The sequence below is a fragment of the Nylanderia fulva genome, unplaced genomic scaffold (genome assembly GCF_048542155.1).
Source record: "Nylanderia fulva isolate GAGA-0341 unplaced genomic scaffold, ASM4854215v1 Scaffold315, whole genome shotgun sequence".
Taxonomy (NCBI): Eukaryota; Metazoa; Arthropoda; class Insecta; order Hymenoptera; family Formicidae; genus Nylanderia; species Nylanderia fulva.
The window spans coordinates 8,748-27,033 of record NW_028190385.1 but is presented as its reverse complement, the minus strand read 5'-3'; the positions used below and the strand labels follow the sequence as shown (position 1 = coordinate 27,033).

Genomic DNA, 18,286 nt, shown 5'->3' with positions numbered 1-18,286 from the left:
AGAAAAAGTCATTTTCTGGAACGGCAACTAGGTGGGTGGTCCTCGGCGACCCAGATGTCCCTTAATCCGGGTGATAGGGGCCCAAGTCGGCCCAGTCCAGCAGGGCCGCGTTGCTCTGGAGGAAAGCCCTCAGTAAGCCCTCCATCTTTCGACGTTCTTTTATTGCCGACAACTAGGGTTCCGACAACTATCTAGAAGCGAGGAAGGTGATAGGGTTTGAGGTCTTTTGCATGTACCTTTGAAACGATTCTACCCTCTACATCGGTGAGCTCATAAACGACAGGCGATAATATTTTACTAACTCGAAACGGTCCATGAAACTTTGGCACTAACTTGGCGGCAAAATTTTTCGACGCGGCTGACAGTACGTGCTGTCTTTTGAGTACCATATCGTCGACTTTGTACGCGACATCGCGGTGTCTCAGATTGTAATACTTTGACTGTTTTTGATAGGCTTGTTCGAGATTCTCGGAAACCCAGTCGCGCAAAGGCGCGATAGCCTTCATACGATCTGACCACTCAGCTGGGTCTCTACGTTGTATGTCGACAACTTTATTATATCTTGCGCGTATAGTTTTCGGAGGCCATAATTCCCGTCCGAGGTTCAAAAACGCGGGCGAGGTACCAATCGAGGAGTGATGAGCGGTATTGTACGCAAAACGAAACTTTCCCAAGTGCTCATCCCACTCTCGGTGATCCTGCTCGATAAACGCGACTATCATCGTCTTCACAATACGATTCACGCGTTCCGTCGGATTCGCTTGGGGATGATACGGGAGAGTGTTAGTAATCGTGATTCCGTAATCTTTTGCGAAAGCTATTAGGGTATGGTTGACGAATTCTGTCCCGTTGTCGGTCAACAGAAACTTCGGCGTACCCCATCGCGACACGACTTCGTCTAGCGCCTCGACGATTTTCTTACCGTTAGCTGCCCTTAGCGCGAAACACTCGATCCATTTTGTAAATAAATCCTGGATAACGAGGGCGTATGTGAAACCGGACTTACTTCGAGGGAACGGTCCTATTACGTCGGCAGCTACTACGGTCCATGGGGCGTCGACAACGCGGTGGCCCATTAAACCCGCAGGGCTGGCCTGTTCTACCTTAGTTCGTTGACAAACCTCGCACCGTTTCACATAGTCCGCGATATCTCTAAACATGTTCGGCCAATAATAACGAACGGCTAATCGGTGGTAGGTTTTCTCGACCCCGAGGTGCCCGGATCGCGGTTCGTCGTGTGCCTCTCTCAACGCGTCTCTCCGCAACTCTCTCGGCAACACGAGTTTCCACCTATCCAGATCCTCGACGATCTCCGACACGACCGGCTTCGGTCGACAGAAATATAGTTGTCCGTCCACTATCCTCCAATCGGTAAACGGACGCGCTTTCGTGGCGACTTCCGTAAGACGCTTCTTATACCAGGCATCGTACGTATTCGCGTTTTCTTCGACATCTACAGCGGCGACAATGGGAATCTCGGTGTCACCCTCGAACATTCGCGACAACGCATCAGGCACGTGATGTAGCGCGCCTTTCCTGTGTATGATCTCGTAATTCCAAAAGCTCTAACGCCCATCTTGCGAGTCGACCTGTTGGGTTCTTTAAGTTGTGAAGCCATCGCAGACTGCTATGATCGGTAATCACCGTGAATTTATAGCCCTCTAAGTACGGTCTAAACTTCTTTATCGCCCAGATAACGGCTAAGCATTCCTGCTCCGTCACGGTGTATCTCTTTTCCGGATCGGCTAAGGCTCTACTCGCGAAAGCGATTACGTGTTCTTCCTCGTTAATAGTTTGCGTAAGCACGGCACCTACTCCGACCGAGCTAGCGTCCGTCTGAAGGACGAACGGAATACAGAAATCGGGTCGCGACAACGTGGGCGCGGCAACGAGATGCGATCGAATTTCCTCAAACGCGTGGACCTGTTCGTTGGTCCATTTCCACGGCTGATCTTTCTTTAACAGGCGTGTTAGCGGTTCACTCCGCGTCGCGAATTGAGGAATGAACCTCCGATACCATGACGACATACCCAGAAATCGTCGGAGTTGTTTTAAATTCGTAGGGGCCGGGTACTCGAGAATCGGCAGTGCTTTCTCCGGATCTACTGATAATCCCTCCTTGCTCACAATAAAACCCAGATATTTAACTTGTGCGCGGCAAAATTCGCACTTCTCGGGATTGATCGTTAATCCGGCCGCGAGGATCTTTTGCAACACGCGATCCAGCCATTCTAAATGCTCTTTGAAAGTTGGCGTCACGATCACAATATCATCTAAATACGCGAAAGCATGCGGTTCCATTTCCGGTCCTATCAGTCGATCAAGTAACCGTTGAAATGTCGCGGGCGCTCCCGTCAAGCCGTACGGCATCCGCGTAAACTGATACAAGCCTTTCCCCGGAACGCTAAAGGCGGTAATTTCGCGGCTTTCATTCGCGAGGGGCACTTGAAAGTAGGCTTGGCTCAGGTCGATCGTCGAGATGTAACGCGCCGAACGCAGCTTGTCCAGTATGCCGTTCATATTCGGCAGCGGGTAGGCGTCCTTTTTTGACACGTCGTTTACCTTCCGGAAATCCAAACAAAAGCGCTACTTTCCGTTGGGCTTTTTGATCATCACAATCGGATTTGACCATTCGCTATGCGAGGGTTCGATTATCCCGGCGCGCAGCATTCTATCTACCTCGGCGTGAAGTGCTTCCTGTACCTTCGGGGATACGAGGTAGCAGCGCTGCCGGATCGGCTTATTTTGTCCGACATCTATCGTATGCTCGGTAAGCGAAGTGACACCGGGATTCTCAACAGGGTCCGGCAACCGCTCTTTAAGAAATCTACCTAATTTTTCGGTTTCCGACGGGGTCAGTTCCGAGAGTCCACAACACGTTCGCGCAGATTTCTTATTATTTAGAAAAGAGTACCTGCACGTTGATTCGTCGGCGAAATATCATTCCGCGGCAGCAAAGTCTACTATCACCTTAAACGCGCGCAAAAAATCGACTTCTAATATACACGGGACGGCTAGGCTCGGCAACAAACACGTGGAGACGTCGCGGCTTCGACCTGCTACTTGAAGCGTAATCTCTGCTTCTTCGCGTACCTCCGCTAGCTGTCCGTTCGCGGTTCGAATCTGCGTAAGATGGTCGCGGTTAATCGGCGATCTCAACCGGCGAATAATTTTTATGCCCGCGGCGCCGAGGATGGTTCTATTAGACCCCGAGTCGATCAGAGCGCGTAAGGTTTCGCCCCCCAGTGAGATCTCGCAGTACGGGAGCTGCGACAGCGTTCGGGCGTCGTCGCCGAGTGAGCTGGACGACAAGCTAGAGGCCTCGCTCGTGGCTTCCGCGCGGGCCTTTTCTAAGTATTCCGGGATCACCGGGGCCCGCCCTAGTGATTCCCGCTCTCGTTTCCCGCACATGTCGGGCACGTTCGGACGGTAACGTTTGTTTTCCCGCAACGATAGCAATATACGCGGCGCGGCTCAGCGCATTCGCGTGCGATATGGCCGGCCTTGTCGCAGTTCCAGCATTTGCCGGATGATTTCGAAGGATTCGCGTGACTCCAGGACGCGACGTTACTCGTGGAGGCGGCAGCCTCACTATTCTGTCGTGCGGAATGAGATTGCGCCTTCGTCGTGCGAGCGGCCTCTTTTCGCGCGCGTCTTTCGGCACGCTTATTTCCTGGAAGGTTATCCGTCAATCCGATAGCCGCGACAGCGGGAGTCTTCTTAGAACTCTTCGGCGGTGCCCGATACGCGAGATCCGGGAATATCATCTGTTCTGGCGGCGGAGGCGCACGATATCGACTAGCGGCTTCGTACCCCTGCTCCACTCGCGTAGCCTGACTCTCCAGTGAAGCAAAATCGTAAAAGTCGCGGCGCTGAACTACGATTTGCAACCGCGGCAACATATTCTGGTGAGCCTGATTAAGCTGTTCTTCCAGACTCCACGGCGGACTCAGTCTCTCAAACATCGCGCAAATACAAGTAAGAAAATCGGCAATCGACTCGTATTCCCCCTGCGTGCGTCTCTGTATGTCTTCGCGTAACGCGAACTGAAAGTCCGGACTACCAAACCGCGCACGCCACGACGTTTCAAATTCCTTCCAAGTCCGCCACCGTCCGCGCTTGTTCCGATACCAATATAAAGCCGTGCCGTTCAAAAAGAAAGGGATACACTTGAATACGTCGGCATTGGTGGCCGTGAATAGGGCGCGACCCTCCTCGATACGCAATAGGAAGGCTTCCGCGTCGCAACCTCGAGCGCCGGAGAATTTAAGGTTCCACCGACGCATCATCTGATATACGTCGGTCGCGGAATCGGTACGACGCGCGGGCGTACGAATTTCCGGTTCGCGTCTCGGCAGCTGTAGTAACGGAGGCTGCAAGAGATGCTCCGCGAAATCCATTCTCGGGGTCCGAACTCGATCGTCCTTGATGATCGTTCCGGTACTCGATTCGCCCGATGCGCGATCGTCCCCGCTATCCTCGCCTTCCGTTTCCGGAGTCGGCGACGGCCTCCACCCTAATTGCTCGCAGCGAACGGCTTTGGTCAACCGCGCACGCAAGACGGGTAATATTCCCTCCGTTTTCAATCCGCGGCATTCTAATTCTTCGCGCAATTGTTCTAACGATAATTCGTGGAGTCGCGCGACTCGTTGTTCGGCGTCGGAATCCATTTCAAGGATCGTTGTTCGTTCGGCCGTAGACGCGCTAATTGCCGGTCCTCGCGAATCGATCTACCGAGGCGTCGTATTATCGGACCGAAGACCGATCAGAGAACATACACAAAAAAAAAATTATTTTCCGCCAAACAAGGGAAGAGAAAAAAAAATTTTCCCGAGAACGGACACTCCAGCTAATACCCTGAAATATTTGCTTCACGGCTGTGGACTGCAGAACGTAAACATTCGGCGACAACAATAAACGGATTAGTCGTCGAGAAGCGATGAGCACGGCGGAGGACAATAGGGCCACGTCAATATAACGCGCGGTGTCACGACCGATCGAGAAAATAACAAGTATACACGCCAGCGTCACGCTATGATATGCTAACGCGAGCGAATTCCCGAACAGCCTATGAGTCGCGATCGGATTCTTTCTCTTAATTAGGTTTAATTCCCTAGCCCCAATCAGTGCTGTAATTTCATGGATCGTTTCCGCACAATACAACGCGTCAATCGTAATCACTATATAATAACAATTATCGCTGAAAGAAACGGATTATCGCACATTATAAGAAACACATTTTATAATAATAAAGCATTTATAATAATGAGTACATCTTATATATGGTCGGCAGCAGGCACCTCTCTCTTTATTTCATATGCTTCTATTTAATTTTATATAAATGGTAAATATTTATTCGATCCGTACTTGTTTACTTTATAAAAGATTATTATGATCTCAAAAGTTTGTATTAATGGAAACTCCTTTGCTGTGACAAGAGGAGCAGCAACAAGATAGAAAAAATTTTGACCATAAGAGACGACAACTGGTTGAACTCTATCTTGGAAATACGAGAAAAGAGAGAAAAAAAATATATACAATTTTAAAGTTATCAGTAATAATTTTTCATCATACGCTAATAAATTTTGTAAATAAGTTATAAAATTTTCCATTGAGAGAGTGTGCGCCGGATTACAATTTCAAACATACAAGAAAAATTTTCAATTGATGCATAATTCCGTCAAGTACATGTTCAGCCGAAGGAAGAAAAATGTTTGTTCTCGTAATGTTAGTTTTCCCCAAATAGTTCCCGATAAGTAAAGGAAGAAAGAAAAAAAAACTTCTCTCCTCCAAATTAGCTCGTCGCAACAGATATCCTTAATTTTCCACGAAAGTTACTTTTTCGCGAAAAGAAAAAAAAAATTTTTCTCTCAGTCTTACGTGATATCGTTAACGTCAACGCAAAAAAAAACTAATTTTTCAATACTTATTTCACTCATAATAATTTTACAAAACTTTATCTTCCCAAAAATCTCCCAACAAAATTTTTTAACATTTATTAATTTTTGAAGAGCCAATTTCCTATCTCCCCTTAATTACACACAAAAAAAAAGAAAACTTTAACCCTCTGGTGAATTTCAGTTTCTTCGCCACGCATCGGATCTTCGGGCCTCGACGTTGGGCGCCAATTTATAACCGTATCGCGCGGACTTCGCAGCGAATATCAATTCGTCGCGTAAGGAGAAAAGTCCCCTGCGGAATATCGGTTACCTTCGGCGCGATCTCTCCGTCCGATCACAAAAAAAATTATAACAACAAAAAAAAAATAAAAAAAGAAAACTAAAATCTCGATTTAGTTGGGCGCCAGGTGCGGCAGCCGCACCGTCTCTCGCGGGCGTCAATCACGGGAGAGAGAGAGATCGCGACGGCAACTTTCCCGCTCGGCTAGCCTCTGTACGGGTAAGGGTTCGGGTGCGTGGCGGCGAGAAATAACCCGAGGAATTAAAGTTAATAAAACATATATTTAAATTTTGTTCATAAGACACAGGAGTATATAATATACAGAAATAAGCGGCGTGCACAGACGCACGATTGAGAGTTTGGTGAGGCAATACGACCGGTGGTTCGCCGTGCCGAGTTATGAATAATATTTAACTAATTCGCGGCAACGAGGTAGTGTTTCCATTCACAAAAAAAAATGATTAATTAAATCGGCGATGCGCCACCGGGTATATTACTCCACGCCGCGGGCGCGTGATCCGCGCGGTACGCGCGACAACACAGGGGCCGGCGTAAGGGCGCACCGCGTGCGCCGTACATAAATTTCATACACACAATTAAACGTAATCACGCCTTTTCTTTTAAGACAACATCAATACTTTAAGGAGCCCGAAAGCGTTTATGAGCTCCCCGATTTTTCGCCTCGAACAATATTCGGCAACGCGTAAATCGCGGTAATTTTCGCGCGAAGACTGTTCACGCGGGAGAGAGAATATGCGGAAACGCAAGAGAGTGGATGGGTCGTAGTTTCTCCCAATAGAGTTTCGTTACGTTAATACCGCGACTCGACAATAAAACTAATCTCTCGCAATTTTATAACGGGCCGGCGACTAAGTCCAGCGTAATCTCTTAACGATAAGTAATTCGGGACCCATCCACCCTGCTACCTTAATTCGGCGACAGCAGGATGACCACGTCGTCTCACCAGTCCTGTACGATCCTTAACGTCCTCTCCTCTCTCGCTCTCTATACGTCGCGCTTCCGTCTCGGGACCTCCGCTCTCTTCGGGCGCTCGCTAGACAGTGCCGAACCGGGGGCCCTCAGGAGACACGCCGGTGACCCAATTACCTAGATAGGCCACTCGCGGCGCTATCAGGTCGGCCGCGCGCGCGGCCTCGGTGATCCTTGCGGCCGCGCGCCTAATTATCCTTACCCGCGGAGTCCTGATCCGCGGGTTGCCTTTCGTAGACGGTCGTCGCGGCAGCGCACGGCAGGGCCGCTCCTTGCTCTCCTTCGGGATTTCGGATGTCCCGGGGGCGGCAGCTCTCCTGCCGGCGCTCCGTATGCGGGGACTCGGGTGCTTGTTGCACCCGAGTGGCCATCCCCTGCTCGCTCCGGGCGTGTCCCTGACGAAGGGGGTCCCCGTCGTCCTGCGTCCTATGCTTTCCTATTTCTCCTCCAAGGTTTCTCTCTCGGCTGAGACTCGTCGCACATCCTGTCTGCCGCCGAAATAATCCTAATTCTCAACAACAAAAAATATACGAAACGCGTAGCAGCGGGATCGCATCCGGTCCCGCGCTTTTCGCACGCACGCTCTCTCTCTCTCTCTCTCTCTCGCTATCTCGGGAGAGCAGAGGTCCCGTGCCCTCCCCCGATCGAGCCATTCAACCCTTGTGACGGACAATTTCAATTTGTCACGTCACAATATACATACTTACAGTATAAATCTTATATATGCCCTGGATACAAAATACCATCATGTTATATACATAAAATGCCTAAACGCATAATACCAACATGTTATGAATATAAGTTACATAGTAAACTTCGAGAGCTGACTTCCTTCTGTTTCTGGGCCTGCTGTCCTCCACTGGTGTTCTCGAAGATTATAATTATATATAAAAAATTAACTTTTTGGTAAAAGTAGTAAATATAGTTGTCCAGGTGAATTAACACTATCATCACCATCATCACCATCACCGTCAGAAAAAGTACTCGATTAGAGACGTTGGGTGAATATTGATTTGTTTGCTTATTGTAAATTAAAAAAGTGATTGCTAAACATATGTGAAGAATATAGTATATCAAAGTTTCTGAGAAACGTTGTATCATACTTGTAGAAGATATGTCTTCGCGGGAGGTGTAAACAGAACGATGGTCAGCTACTGAGCAACCGCTGTATTTGTTTCGGCAAAGATTATCTTTCTGAGATAATTGCAATCACACATAAAGAACGAAGAGCTAAATGGAATATATAATGACGACTGATGTCCGTGTCAACCCATAGTCCAGGATATGACAATGCGACCGACGGTAGAAGTTCCGTTGGGCAAATCTTCGTCCGAAGTCGCAGGCACGTCAACATTGTATGCAGAGAAGATCTTCGAGAACACCAGTGGAGGACAGCAAGCCCAGAAACAGAAGGAAGTCAGCCAACAGGGAGCGGAATTAACGGAATGAATAAAAAAGGTATCAATTGGAATACAATTCCGATAAGATATAATATTCATCCGCGCAAATATAAGATAAGTTTATGCGATTATCAAAATTTTAAGTTTACGCTAAAAATGCGAATAAATTTCGTTTCATTATATTATTTAAATTTTAAGTTTACGCGAAAAATGCGAATGAGTTACGTTTTACTATAAGTATAAAGAGCAACAAATTTTGTTCATTATATTGTTTAAATTTTAAGTTGAAGCGAAAAACGCGAATACGTTTCGTTTCATTATAGATAAATTTATTTATGTTATGATTTAAAATTTAAGTTCACGCGAAAGAAGCGAATAAAATTCGTTTTATTATATGTGAAATAAAAAAAAAAGATTATTAAATTTTAAGTTACGCGACAAACGCGGTTAAGTTTAGTTTCCCTCCAAAAAAAGTTAAGTCTAGTTTAAGGAACCTGAGTACAGGTTGATTTAAAATATCAAACGTCAATCAACAAAGATATAATCAACTACGTGTTTTTTAGTCATTAAATTTATTTATTATAAAGTCAATTATTTTCTGAGCTTCGCGACACACGCGAGCAATGCGGTGAATTGAATTTTATCCTAAATCATGCGTAAGAATTGCGATAGTCCCGGCGCGGATAAGGAATAGCGGATAATTATATTTTATTTACGGGAATACATCCAAGGACTGAAAAGCATACGCGATGTTTAGTTTTATTTCAAATTGAACACAGTTTATGTAATCGCATGTTGAATTATTTAAGTTGGTTTTATCCGATTGGATACGTAGTTTTGTATTTAGTTAAAACTTAAAAAATAAATAAAAATAAAAATAAAAAAAAAGAAAGAAAGAAAGACACTAAGGGGTCCAGATTACAAGCGCGGACCACGACGAGAGACCTAGACGGTGATTGGCGCGCGTATCGAACGAAGCGTGATTGGCCAAAGCACCAACGGGGGGGGGGATGGACGATATAAAAGCGAGCGGCAAGAAGACTCGAGGCTCACTTGCGTTCCGGAATACCGTCAGGCTACGTCGGCCAAAAATCAAAACGCACAAAAAAAAGGAGAGAATTTACGTATATTTAAGAATTTACGTAAGTGCGGAAGTAAGAACATTGATTCATTTCGGGTGACTTGGATTGTGTGTAAAAAATGTGTCCAATTCCTATGCATAAAGACATCGTTGTGGTCGACGTTTCTGACGACGTTTCTGAGGACGAGATGGAAGTGGAGGTCAGCACGATCGCAGATGACTATGACATGTACGACCCTGTGTACGACAGGGAAGTAAATATCCTCCTGGACGATGTTGAAGAAATGGAGTTCGAGCCGGGCATATTCCAACAAGAAGAAGAGGAGGAAGAAGAAGAAACAGAAGAACACTGTTCGGACAAATCATTATAAGTAACAATTAGATTCGATTTAATTTAATATTGTATTTTGAAACCTGTATCGTCGAATTTAATAATATTCGTCATTGAGTTTAAGAAAATATAAATCTTCCTAAATCTCTCGAGAACGGCCGTTATGAAAAGTCGAATTTTAAGCAAATATTCTCGGTAAATGTTATCGCGCTAATTTCTGTAGATACCGTTCTCCGCGTACTTATTTGCGCGCTTTTTTTGTTGTTTTCGCATTCACATTACAAAGGACACCTATGTCCTCTATATATTTATATGTATTTTCTCCTTTATATTTCTGTACTCTAGATATTATAAATCTGTCGAAACTGTTCCCCCTCTTTATACTTGTTTGTCAAAATTCACGCTGAGTCGGCGTGAATTTTGACAAACAAGTGAACTGCCGTTCGCCGACGGCAGCAGTCGTCTCTCAGCGTTCGATCAGAATAAATCGATTAATACAAAAAAGTTTTCCTCAGATCGCTTTCCTATCCTCCTCGAGATATTTCGACGTCGCCAGTGCCGGATCTCGCCTTTCTTTCAACATTTTTTTTTGGTCCTTCAAGCCGGATTCGCGGATCGCGGGCGTAGTTCGCGCTCATTCTTTACCAAAATTCTCGAGATTTAAGTAATTTTCGGAAAGTGATTTGTCGCGTTTATCGATTCTTCTATCTATCACGGCTACTCTCGCATCTCTCTATATCGCGTGTGACATAAAGTTGAATATCTTTCACCGCGATCAAACTAAGTGACTTATCAATTTCGCGCAAAGTGCAACTGTGAGTGTGTGCAGTGACTCTATAACTTCTCATTATTAAATCTCGACAGAATGACTCTCGAGGCTCTTCTCGATCGCCAGTATGAGCCTCATCGCTCGCGCTTGCGAGAATCTACAAAAGCTCGGTCTTTCTAAGACCACCCGTGGTGCAGTGCAAAATTGCCTAGCGAGTTTAAAATCGAATAGGGAAAAATTCAAAGCGTTACACGAAAACTTATACAAGCTGAGATCGCCAGAATTTAAAAAGCTGGACTACTTTGTCGATAAGGTTTATGAGCAATGCGACGAAAAATTTGTCGAAGCCCAGGGCACAATGCTCACTATCCTCGACAGTTTTGAACCGCCAGCTCAACAGAATACAGCCGACAACTCTATGAATTCATCGTCCGCATCGCATTCTCGACGTTTGCCTCGCATCGATCTATCGAAATTCAACGGTGATTATTCGCAGTGGGATCATTTCAGAGATCTCTTTTCATCAATGATCAACGCGAATACCGATCTCTCTGCTGTCGAGAAACTTTATTATTTAAAAATGAGCCTATCGAACGAGCCGGCTACACTCTTGAAAGGCGTCGAGATATCGAGCAAAGGATTTAATCGCGCATGGGATACTCTCGTCGCCCGGTACGACAATAAGCGTATCCTCAAGGATGCTCAGCTCTCCGCTCTGTTTTCGATTCGCAAGGCAAAAACCGAATGTGCATCGAAAGTGAAACGCCTTCTCTGCGAGCTGAAAGAAGCCATCGGAGCCCTCGCTACATTGGGCTGCCCAGTTCATCACTGGGATGTTATTCTCATCTTTATGACGGTGCGCAAGTTAGACACCGAATCTGTAAAGGAGTGGGAAAAATCACTCGGAGCCACATCGCAAGCACCATCGTTCGAAGACTTCGAGAAATTTTTTCTCGGTCGTATTCTCACTCTCGAAGCCTTCGAACGAACGACTTCTCGGAAACAACACGCAAATCCGTCAAGACCTCAAGCTAACGCTCGTGCATATACCGCTGCTGTGTCTGAGCAAAAGTGCGCGTTGTGTTCATCGGGACACTAGATCTCCTCGTGTCCTAAGTATCTCGAAAAGACACCCGTGCAGCGAAAGAAAGTAATCATTGCAAAAAGTCTATGCTTTAACTGTCTCGGGCCTCATCAAATAAAATCGTGTCGCTCAACAAAGCGCTGCCGTCTCTGCCACAAGCAACACTCTACCCTCCATAATCAAGCCGCTAACACAGCGATCGGTGCATCAGATGCATACTCAAACTCGTCGACGTCTGTCGCCACATCATCTCCGCCGGCAACTCATAGTGCAAGTATTCTTCCATTCTCTGCAGCTCCTCAACTGAGTACCGAGCAAGTCTCAAACTCCGCGACATCAAGTCACATCGCTCAATCGCGAGTAATCCGTCGAACTCCGGTTCTCTTAGCCACCGCTCTCGTAAACGTCATCTCATCAACCGGAGATCTCTATCAAGTGCGAGCACTTCTCGATCAAGGATCAGAAGTCTCTTTTCTCTCAGAATCGGTCGCGCAATTGCTAAAGCTCTCGCGTCGCGCCGCGGCTATTCCGATTCTCGGCATCGGTGCTCAACGCTCAAGCGTATCAAACGGACTCGTTTCTCTCACAGTGATCTCTCAAGTGCATAAAGAAATCTCTCTCGAAATCGATAGCTCTCGTACTACCGAAATTAACGGCCTATCTATCCTCCCGCGCGTGTCGAATATACTCAGTGGCCGCACATTCATGGTCTCAAACTCGCGGATCCAAACTTCGCCACGCCCGGAAAAATCGATCTCATACTCGGAGCAAATGCGTACGCTCAAATATTTGAAGAGGGTATTCGTCGAGGAAAAATCGGCGAACCCATCGCTTCAAAGAACGACTCTCGGATAGGTGCTGTCAGGGCCCCTCTCTAACGATAGTCCAAAGACCAACGCCATGGAACGCAACTCAATCATCGGTCTTCAGTGCTCTCTCGACTCTGAGCTCCTCGAGCTCCTCCAACGCTTCTGGGCACAAGAAGAAATCGCGCCTGCATCTCAAGGCCTCAATGTCTCCAGAAGAATCTCAGTGCGAAGAACATTTCAAAGCGACTCATTCTCGCGACGTCATCACGGACGATTCGTTGTACGCCTGCCTCTCAAAAAAAGTGTAAGTGATTTTGGTGACTCTTGCTCTATCGCACTTAAGGCTGTTGCATCGCATAGGAAAGACGATTCGAATCAAATCCATCGCTCAGAAGTCAATATATCGACTTTTTACGTGAGTATCGCTCTCTCGATCACATGCGTCTCGTCGCGGCTTCTGATCGCGCTCAATCTCGCGAGTTTTTTCTCCCGCATCACGGTGTTACGCGTGAAACCAGCACGACAACAAAACTCCGCGTCGTGTTCAACGGATCGCAAAGGACTAATCGCGGGTTTTCGTTAAATGAGTGTCTTCTTATCGGGCCGAAACTGCAACCGGATCTCGCGGACATTCTACTCCGTTGGCAACGGCATCGTTACGTGTTCGCGGCCGACATCGAAAAAATGTATCGGCAGATCCGTACACGAAAAAGATTGGCCGTTACAAAAAATTCTTTGGCGAGACTCTCCCGATGAGAAGCCTCAAGAATATACATTGTGCACAGTAACGTACGGCCTCGCGTGTGTTCCATATCTCGCGCTACGCTGTTCGCAGCAACTTGCTCTCGAATCCAATCCGATACGCTCTCACGCTGCCGAAATTCTTCGTCGCGACACATATGTCGACGATGTTCTCTCCGGCTGAGGAAAGTATCGCTCGGGTGAACGAAAAAATCTCGCAATTAAGGGACACGCTCACGGCGGGCGGATTCACTCTCAAAAAATGGATCTCAAACGACTCAAATCTGCTCGACGAAATTCCTGCTTGTGATCGCGAAACATCCTCTACGCTCTCGGTCAACGACAGTGCGATACATCATACTCTCGGTGTGCGTTGGGAACGCCAATCAGACAGTTTCGTGTTTTCACCGCCGTCGCTCACGATCTCGAACAATCGCGTTACGAAACGCTCAGTGCTATCGCTCATTGCGCGCATATTTGATCCACTCGGGTGGATTACGTCTGTCACACTTACCGCAAAGATGTTCATACAGAAATTGTGGGCTATACGTCTCGACTGGGACGACGAATTCCCAGAAATTTTGAAATCACGATGGACACGCTACGTCACTCAACTCGAATACATCTCTCGTATCTCTATCTCGCGCTGGTTCGGTTCAAGTACTTCGAATCTCGCCGTGGAAATACACGGTTTCGCGGACGCGTCTCAAAGTGCAATCGCCGCTGTCGTTTATCTCCGCGTTCTCAGTGACATTGACGACGCTCAAGTAAAACTCATCTGCTCAAAGACTAAAGTGGCTCCTCTCAAAAAAATGACTATACTGCAACTCGAACTCTCAGCTGCAGTGCTACTCGTGCGTCAAATTCTCAAAATTCGCAAAGTGCTTGAACTACAAACCGCGCCGATCCATCTTTGGACCGATTCGACGGTCGCTCTTACGTGGATCAAAAGTCATCCATCTCGATGGAAAGACTTCGTGCGTAATCGCGTCTCTTTTATTCAAGAGCTCTCAAACTCTAGATGGCATCACGTCTCCGAGAAGGAGAATCTCGCCGATCTCGCATCACGAGGCGTAACGTCTTAACGTCTTCAACAAGAAGAACTCTGGTGGATCGGCCCTCATTGGCTACACACGCATTCCACATCTTGACCGTCTTCAACTCCGAGTCTCGAATCTACGGACAACCTCGAAGAACGATCTCCGCAGTGTACAACTGCAGTTGAAAATCATGAGCACAATCTCTCTATGCTCGATCGATATTCATCGCTGACGACCCTCCTCAGAATAACCGCATGGGTCCAGCGTGCTCTACAACTCTTCCGCAAATCAGTCACATCATGCTCACATCTCGAGCCTCTCACCGTCGAAGAGTTAGAATCCGCTCTAATGCTGTGGGTCAAACTCACGCTGCATTTTTACTTCTCGACCGAGATCAAAAGTTTGAAGAATCAACGATCACTCTCAACCTCGAACTCGCTCCACCGTTTAACGCCATTTCTCGACAACAATGGACTGTTGTGTTTACGCGGTCGTTTACTCCGGTCACAACTCGATCCAGCAGAAAAACATCCTCTGATCTTACCTCGAGAATGTCGTTTAACGACTCTCCTGATGGATCATTATCATCGAAAGACTCTACATGGCGGACCGCAATTCACGCTATCATCGATTCGTCAAAAATTCTGGATCATCGGCGGTCGCGTTCCTATTAGAGCTTTCATCCACAAATGCGTTATTTGTGCTCGCCATCGTGCTACTACGGGTCAACAAGCTGTCGAACAGCTCCCAGTATCACGTGTCGTTCCGTGCCGACCGTTCGTGAACTCTGGAGTCGATTATGCCGGCCCATTGACTCTCAAAACTTTTCGAGGACAAGGCTGCAAAACATACAAGGGATATTTCGTCATTTTTATCTGTTTCAGCACGTCTGCGATACACCTAGAAGTCGCCACTGATTATTCTATGGACGGTTTTCTGGCGGCATTCAGGCGATTTACCGGACGGCGAGGCATCTGCTCTACTCTGACCAGCAACTGTGGCACGAATTTGATCGGTGCCGACGCATAGCTCAAACGAATGTTCACGTCTTCTTCTCGCGAGTGGGCTCACATCGATAATGTTCTTGCAAATAACGGAGTGAGGTGGAAGTAAGAATACTAGGCGGGTTCTAACCCAGGTCCTCTGAGGGGGGTGCTAGGCGGGGGGGTTTTCGGGGGCGAGGGGGTATGACGTCACGCGGGCGGGGGGGTCTTATCAGCAGATAAGGGGCGATTCTCGGATCATGTTACTGATATGTTTATAAACAAAAGATAAACATATATTTATTACAGCGGTATGTATTTATTACAAGATAAAGTTAAACAAAAGGGCTGCCGCTTGGCGAGCGCCGACAATCAGATATCTATTACAAGATAATCAAAATTTTAAGAATTATTAAGGGCTGCCGCTAAATCCAGGCTTGAACGCCGACAATCGGATATCTAAATTTTCTCTGAAAATCTAAGATAATCAAATTCTAAGAAGGGCTGCCGTTAAATCCAGGCTTGACAATCAAGGGGGGGTTGCGTTTCTTCCTCCCATACGTGATCTATACGTTATCTGTATATTTCTAAGAAATATCCGCGGGTAAAGTTTCGGGGCGAACAAGTTGCTGCCTGCAACCTCGAGACATGTTTTCGCGAGGGATTGCATTTCACCCTCGCGGTACCTCCCCAATAAGCGGCGGTTCTTTATTGTTTATCTTAGGAAGAAATACCAGCGCCGATAACCAGCGGCTGCAGGAATTTATAAACAAAACAAGCGCCGAAAATCTACGTTATCTAAATTTTTCTCGTTCGTACGTTGACGAACAAAGGGTTGATCGGGATATATAATGAGGATCCTGATGCTGCAGGGTCAAATCAAAGTACGGTGACCACAAGAGCGCATGCTTCATTCGGTGTGTAAGATGTTTGTCATGCTATCAAGTGCTTCCGATATTCTCAGTTTAGGTGCCGAACAGCTGCAATATATTCCGAAGATTGTTTTACTGCAAAAGTGCGGCTATTTCGTAGAACATTTGTGGGACAAGCTTCCGGAGCACATCAAGACGGATCCGGAGGTTCAGACATATCGTCGCTGCCTCGAACATTACAATCGACCGTGAATGCGAACGCATATTGACGGTCCAGCACTGATCATCAGGGATTGCAGCGAATGTCAGCGAAAATAGGCTGAGGTTACAAGTGTAATACGTGTGAAAAGTGACAGACAATAAAAATGGAGAACGCAGTAAAATCATTCGGGTATTATGAGAATATCGAGAAACGGTATAAGCATCTCCAGGATTGTGATCATGCCGAAAAAGATAACCCGTTTGGTGTTAAACGTGAAGAGAAGGAAGCGAAGAACATTCCGGTGACTTCGGTTGTACAATTGTTAAGAAATCGCGAACTTGGTGTCCGAAAACCGCATACAAGAGATGTTGCCGATTTCCTGGAAATTCACGAAGACATTTTAAGAATGACTGGTGGTTTATCTAAATGCGCCAGATCGTCTAAACGACACAAGCGAGTCGCATGTTTTCAGCGTCGCTATAAAAATTGTGTCGATTATTTCAATGTAGAAAACTTTTATTTTGGTAGAATGGATATGCCTTTACCATCGACGTCATGTAAATCGCAATCATCGGAATATGATACAGATTCGGACCAAGAAATGGAGGAGTCAGATATGAGGGAACCGAGATTATAAGTATTAATTAAAAAAAAAATTCATAAAAATTTTAATATTGTTTTTTCTATATTATATGCAGGAGTCCCGTCCGGCTGTCATAATACTCCACCGCCGAAATCTCCGTCGCTGCAGCCCTCCCCATCGGGCCCGTCGTTGAATCCAGACATGGATCCACCGCTATGGTCCCACCACTACCACCATTGTTGGGGAACATTTTTATATTTAATTTTTATTTTTATATATTTTCTAACTTTATACATTTAAATTTTTATACTTATATATTTTTAATTTATACATTTTTGTTGTTAATTTTATACATTTGTATTTTTAATTTTATACATTCTGTTTTTGTTGGGAACATATCGGGAAGGAATAGCGGAGTAAGGTAGATAGCCAATTATTCGATGTTTAGAATTGTGCCTTTATTTTCAATGAGTCTCTATCGAGATCCGCTCTCGTACTGACTGAATAATTGTGCTTGTAACGATGAGCCATCGACTTAAGTCCGCGATGATTGGATATTCGCAGGTCGCGCGACATTTCGACCAATCCGACGAACGTGATTTTGAATAGAGAGAAGTCGTGAAATGTGGGTTTTTGCATGTTTTCGCGGATAAGATTGAACCGTATTTGAAACAGATAATGTCATGAAACATTCACGTGCCAAAACACATTCTTACTTTTATATTTATACATTCTTACTTTTAATTTTATACATTTTTTATTTTTAAATTTTATACATTTTATATTTTTTCATTTTTATATTTACATACACACACACACACACACACACACACACATGTAAATTTACTCATATTTTATAGATTAAAAAAAATATTATTATCAAATAAGTGTATTTATTTTAGATTAAAATGTCCTCCTTACCTCTTGTTCCCTTTTAAATTATAAGTCAATATATAAAGAAATTATTATAAATTATTTTAAAAGCTCTCTGAGATGAACCTCTCGCATCATCTTGTCGCTCCTCTTTCCCTCTCTTTGCGCTCTCTTATGATGCGTTACTTATTGCATGCGTCTCTCTCACACGCCTCTCTTTTCTCCTTCACGTCTCTCTCTCGCTGCCGCAGGCCCGAGCCGCCGAATTTATTTATTTTACGGTCAATTATTTTCTGAGCTTCGCGACACACGCGAGCAATGCGGTGAATTGAATTTTATCCTAAATCA

The 18,286-nt window shown here is 45.8% G+C and overlaps 2 protein-coding genes across 2 annotated transcripts; both read left to right on the top strand.

The window, feature by feature from the left end:
* Positions 1–13,552: 13,552 nt before the first annotated feature.
* LOC146722429 (uncharacterized) lies at positions 13,553–14,470 on the top strand. The gene has a single exon (XM_085484779.1). The coding sequence runs from the start codon at positions 13,553–13,555 to the stop codon at positions 14,468–14,470; it is 918 nt and encodes a 305-aa protein (XP_085340905.1).
* A 162-nt stretch (positions 14,471–14,632) lies between these two features.
* Positions 14,633–15,454, top strand: LOC146722428 (uncharacterized). Its single transcript, XM_085484778.1, has one exon. The coding sequence runs from the start codon at positions 14,633–14,635 to the stop codon at positions 15,452–15,454; it is 822 nt and encodes a 273-aa protein (XP_085340904.1).
* The last annotated feature ends 2,832 nt before the right edge of the window (positions 15,455–18,286 follow it).

Coding starts and splice junctions, on each gene's coding strand:
- LOC146722428 (XM_085484778.1), top strand. CDS start 14,633: ATGCTCGATCGATATTCATCGCTGACGACCCTCCTCAGAATAACCGCA.
- LOC146722429 (XM_085484779.1), top strand. CDS start 13,553: ATGTTCTCTCCGGCTGAGGAAAGTATCGCTCGGGTGAACGAAAAAATC.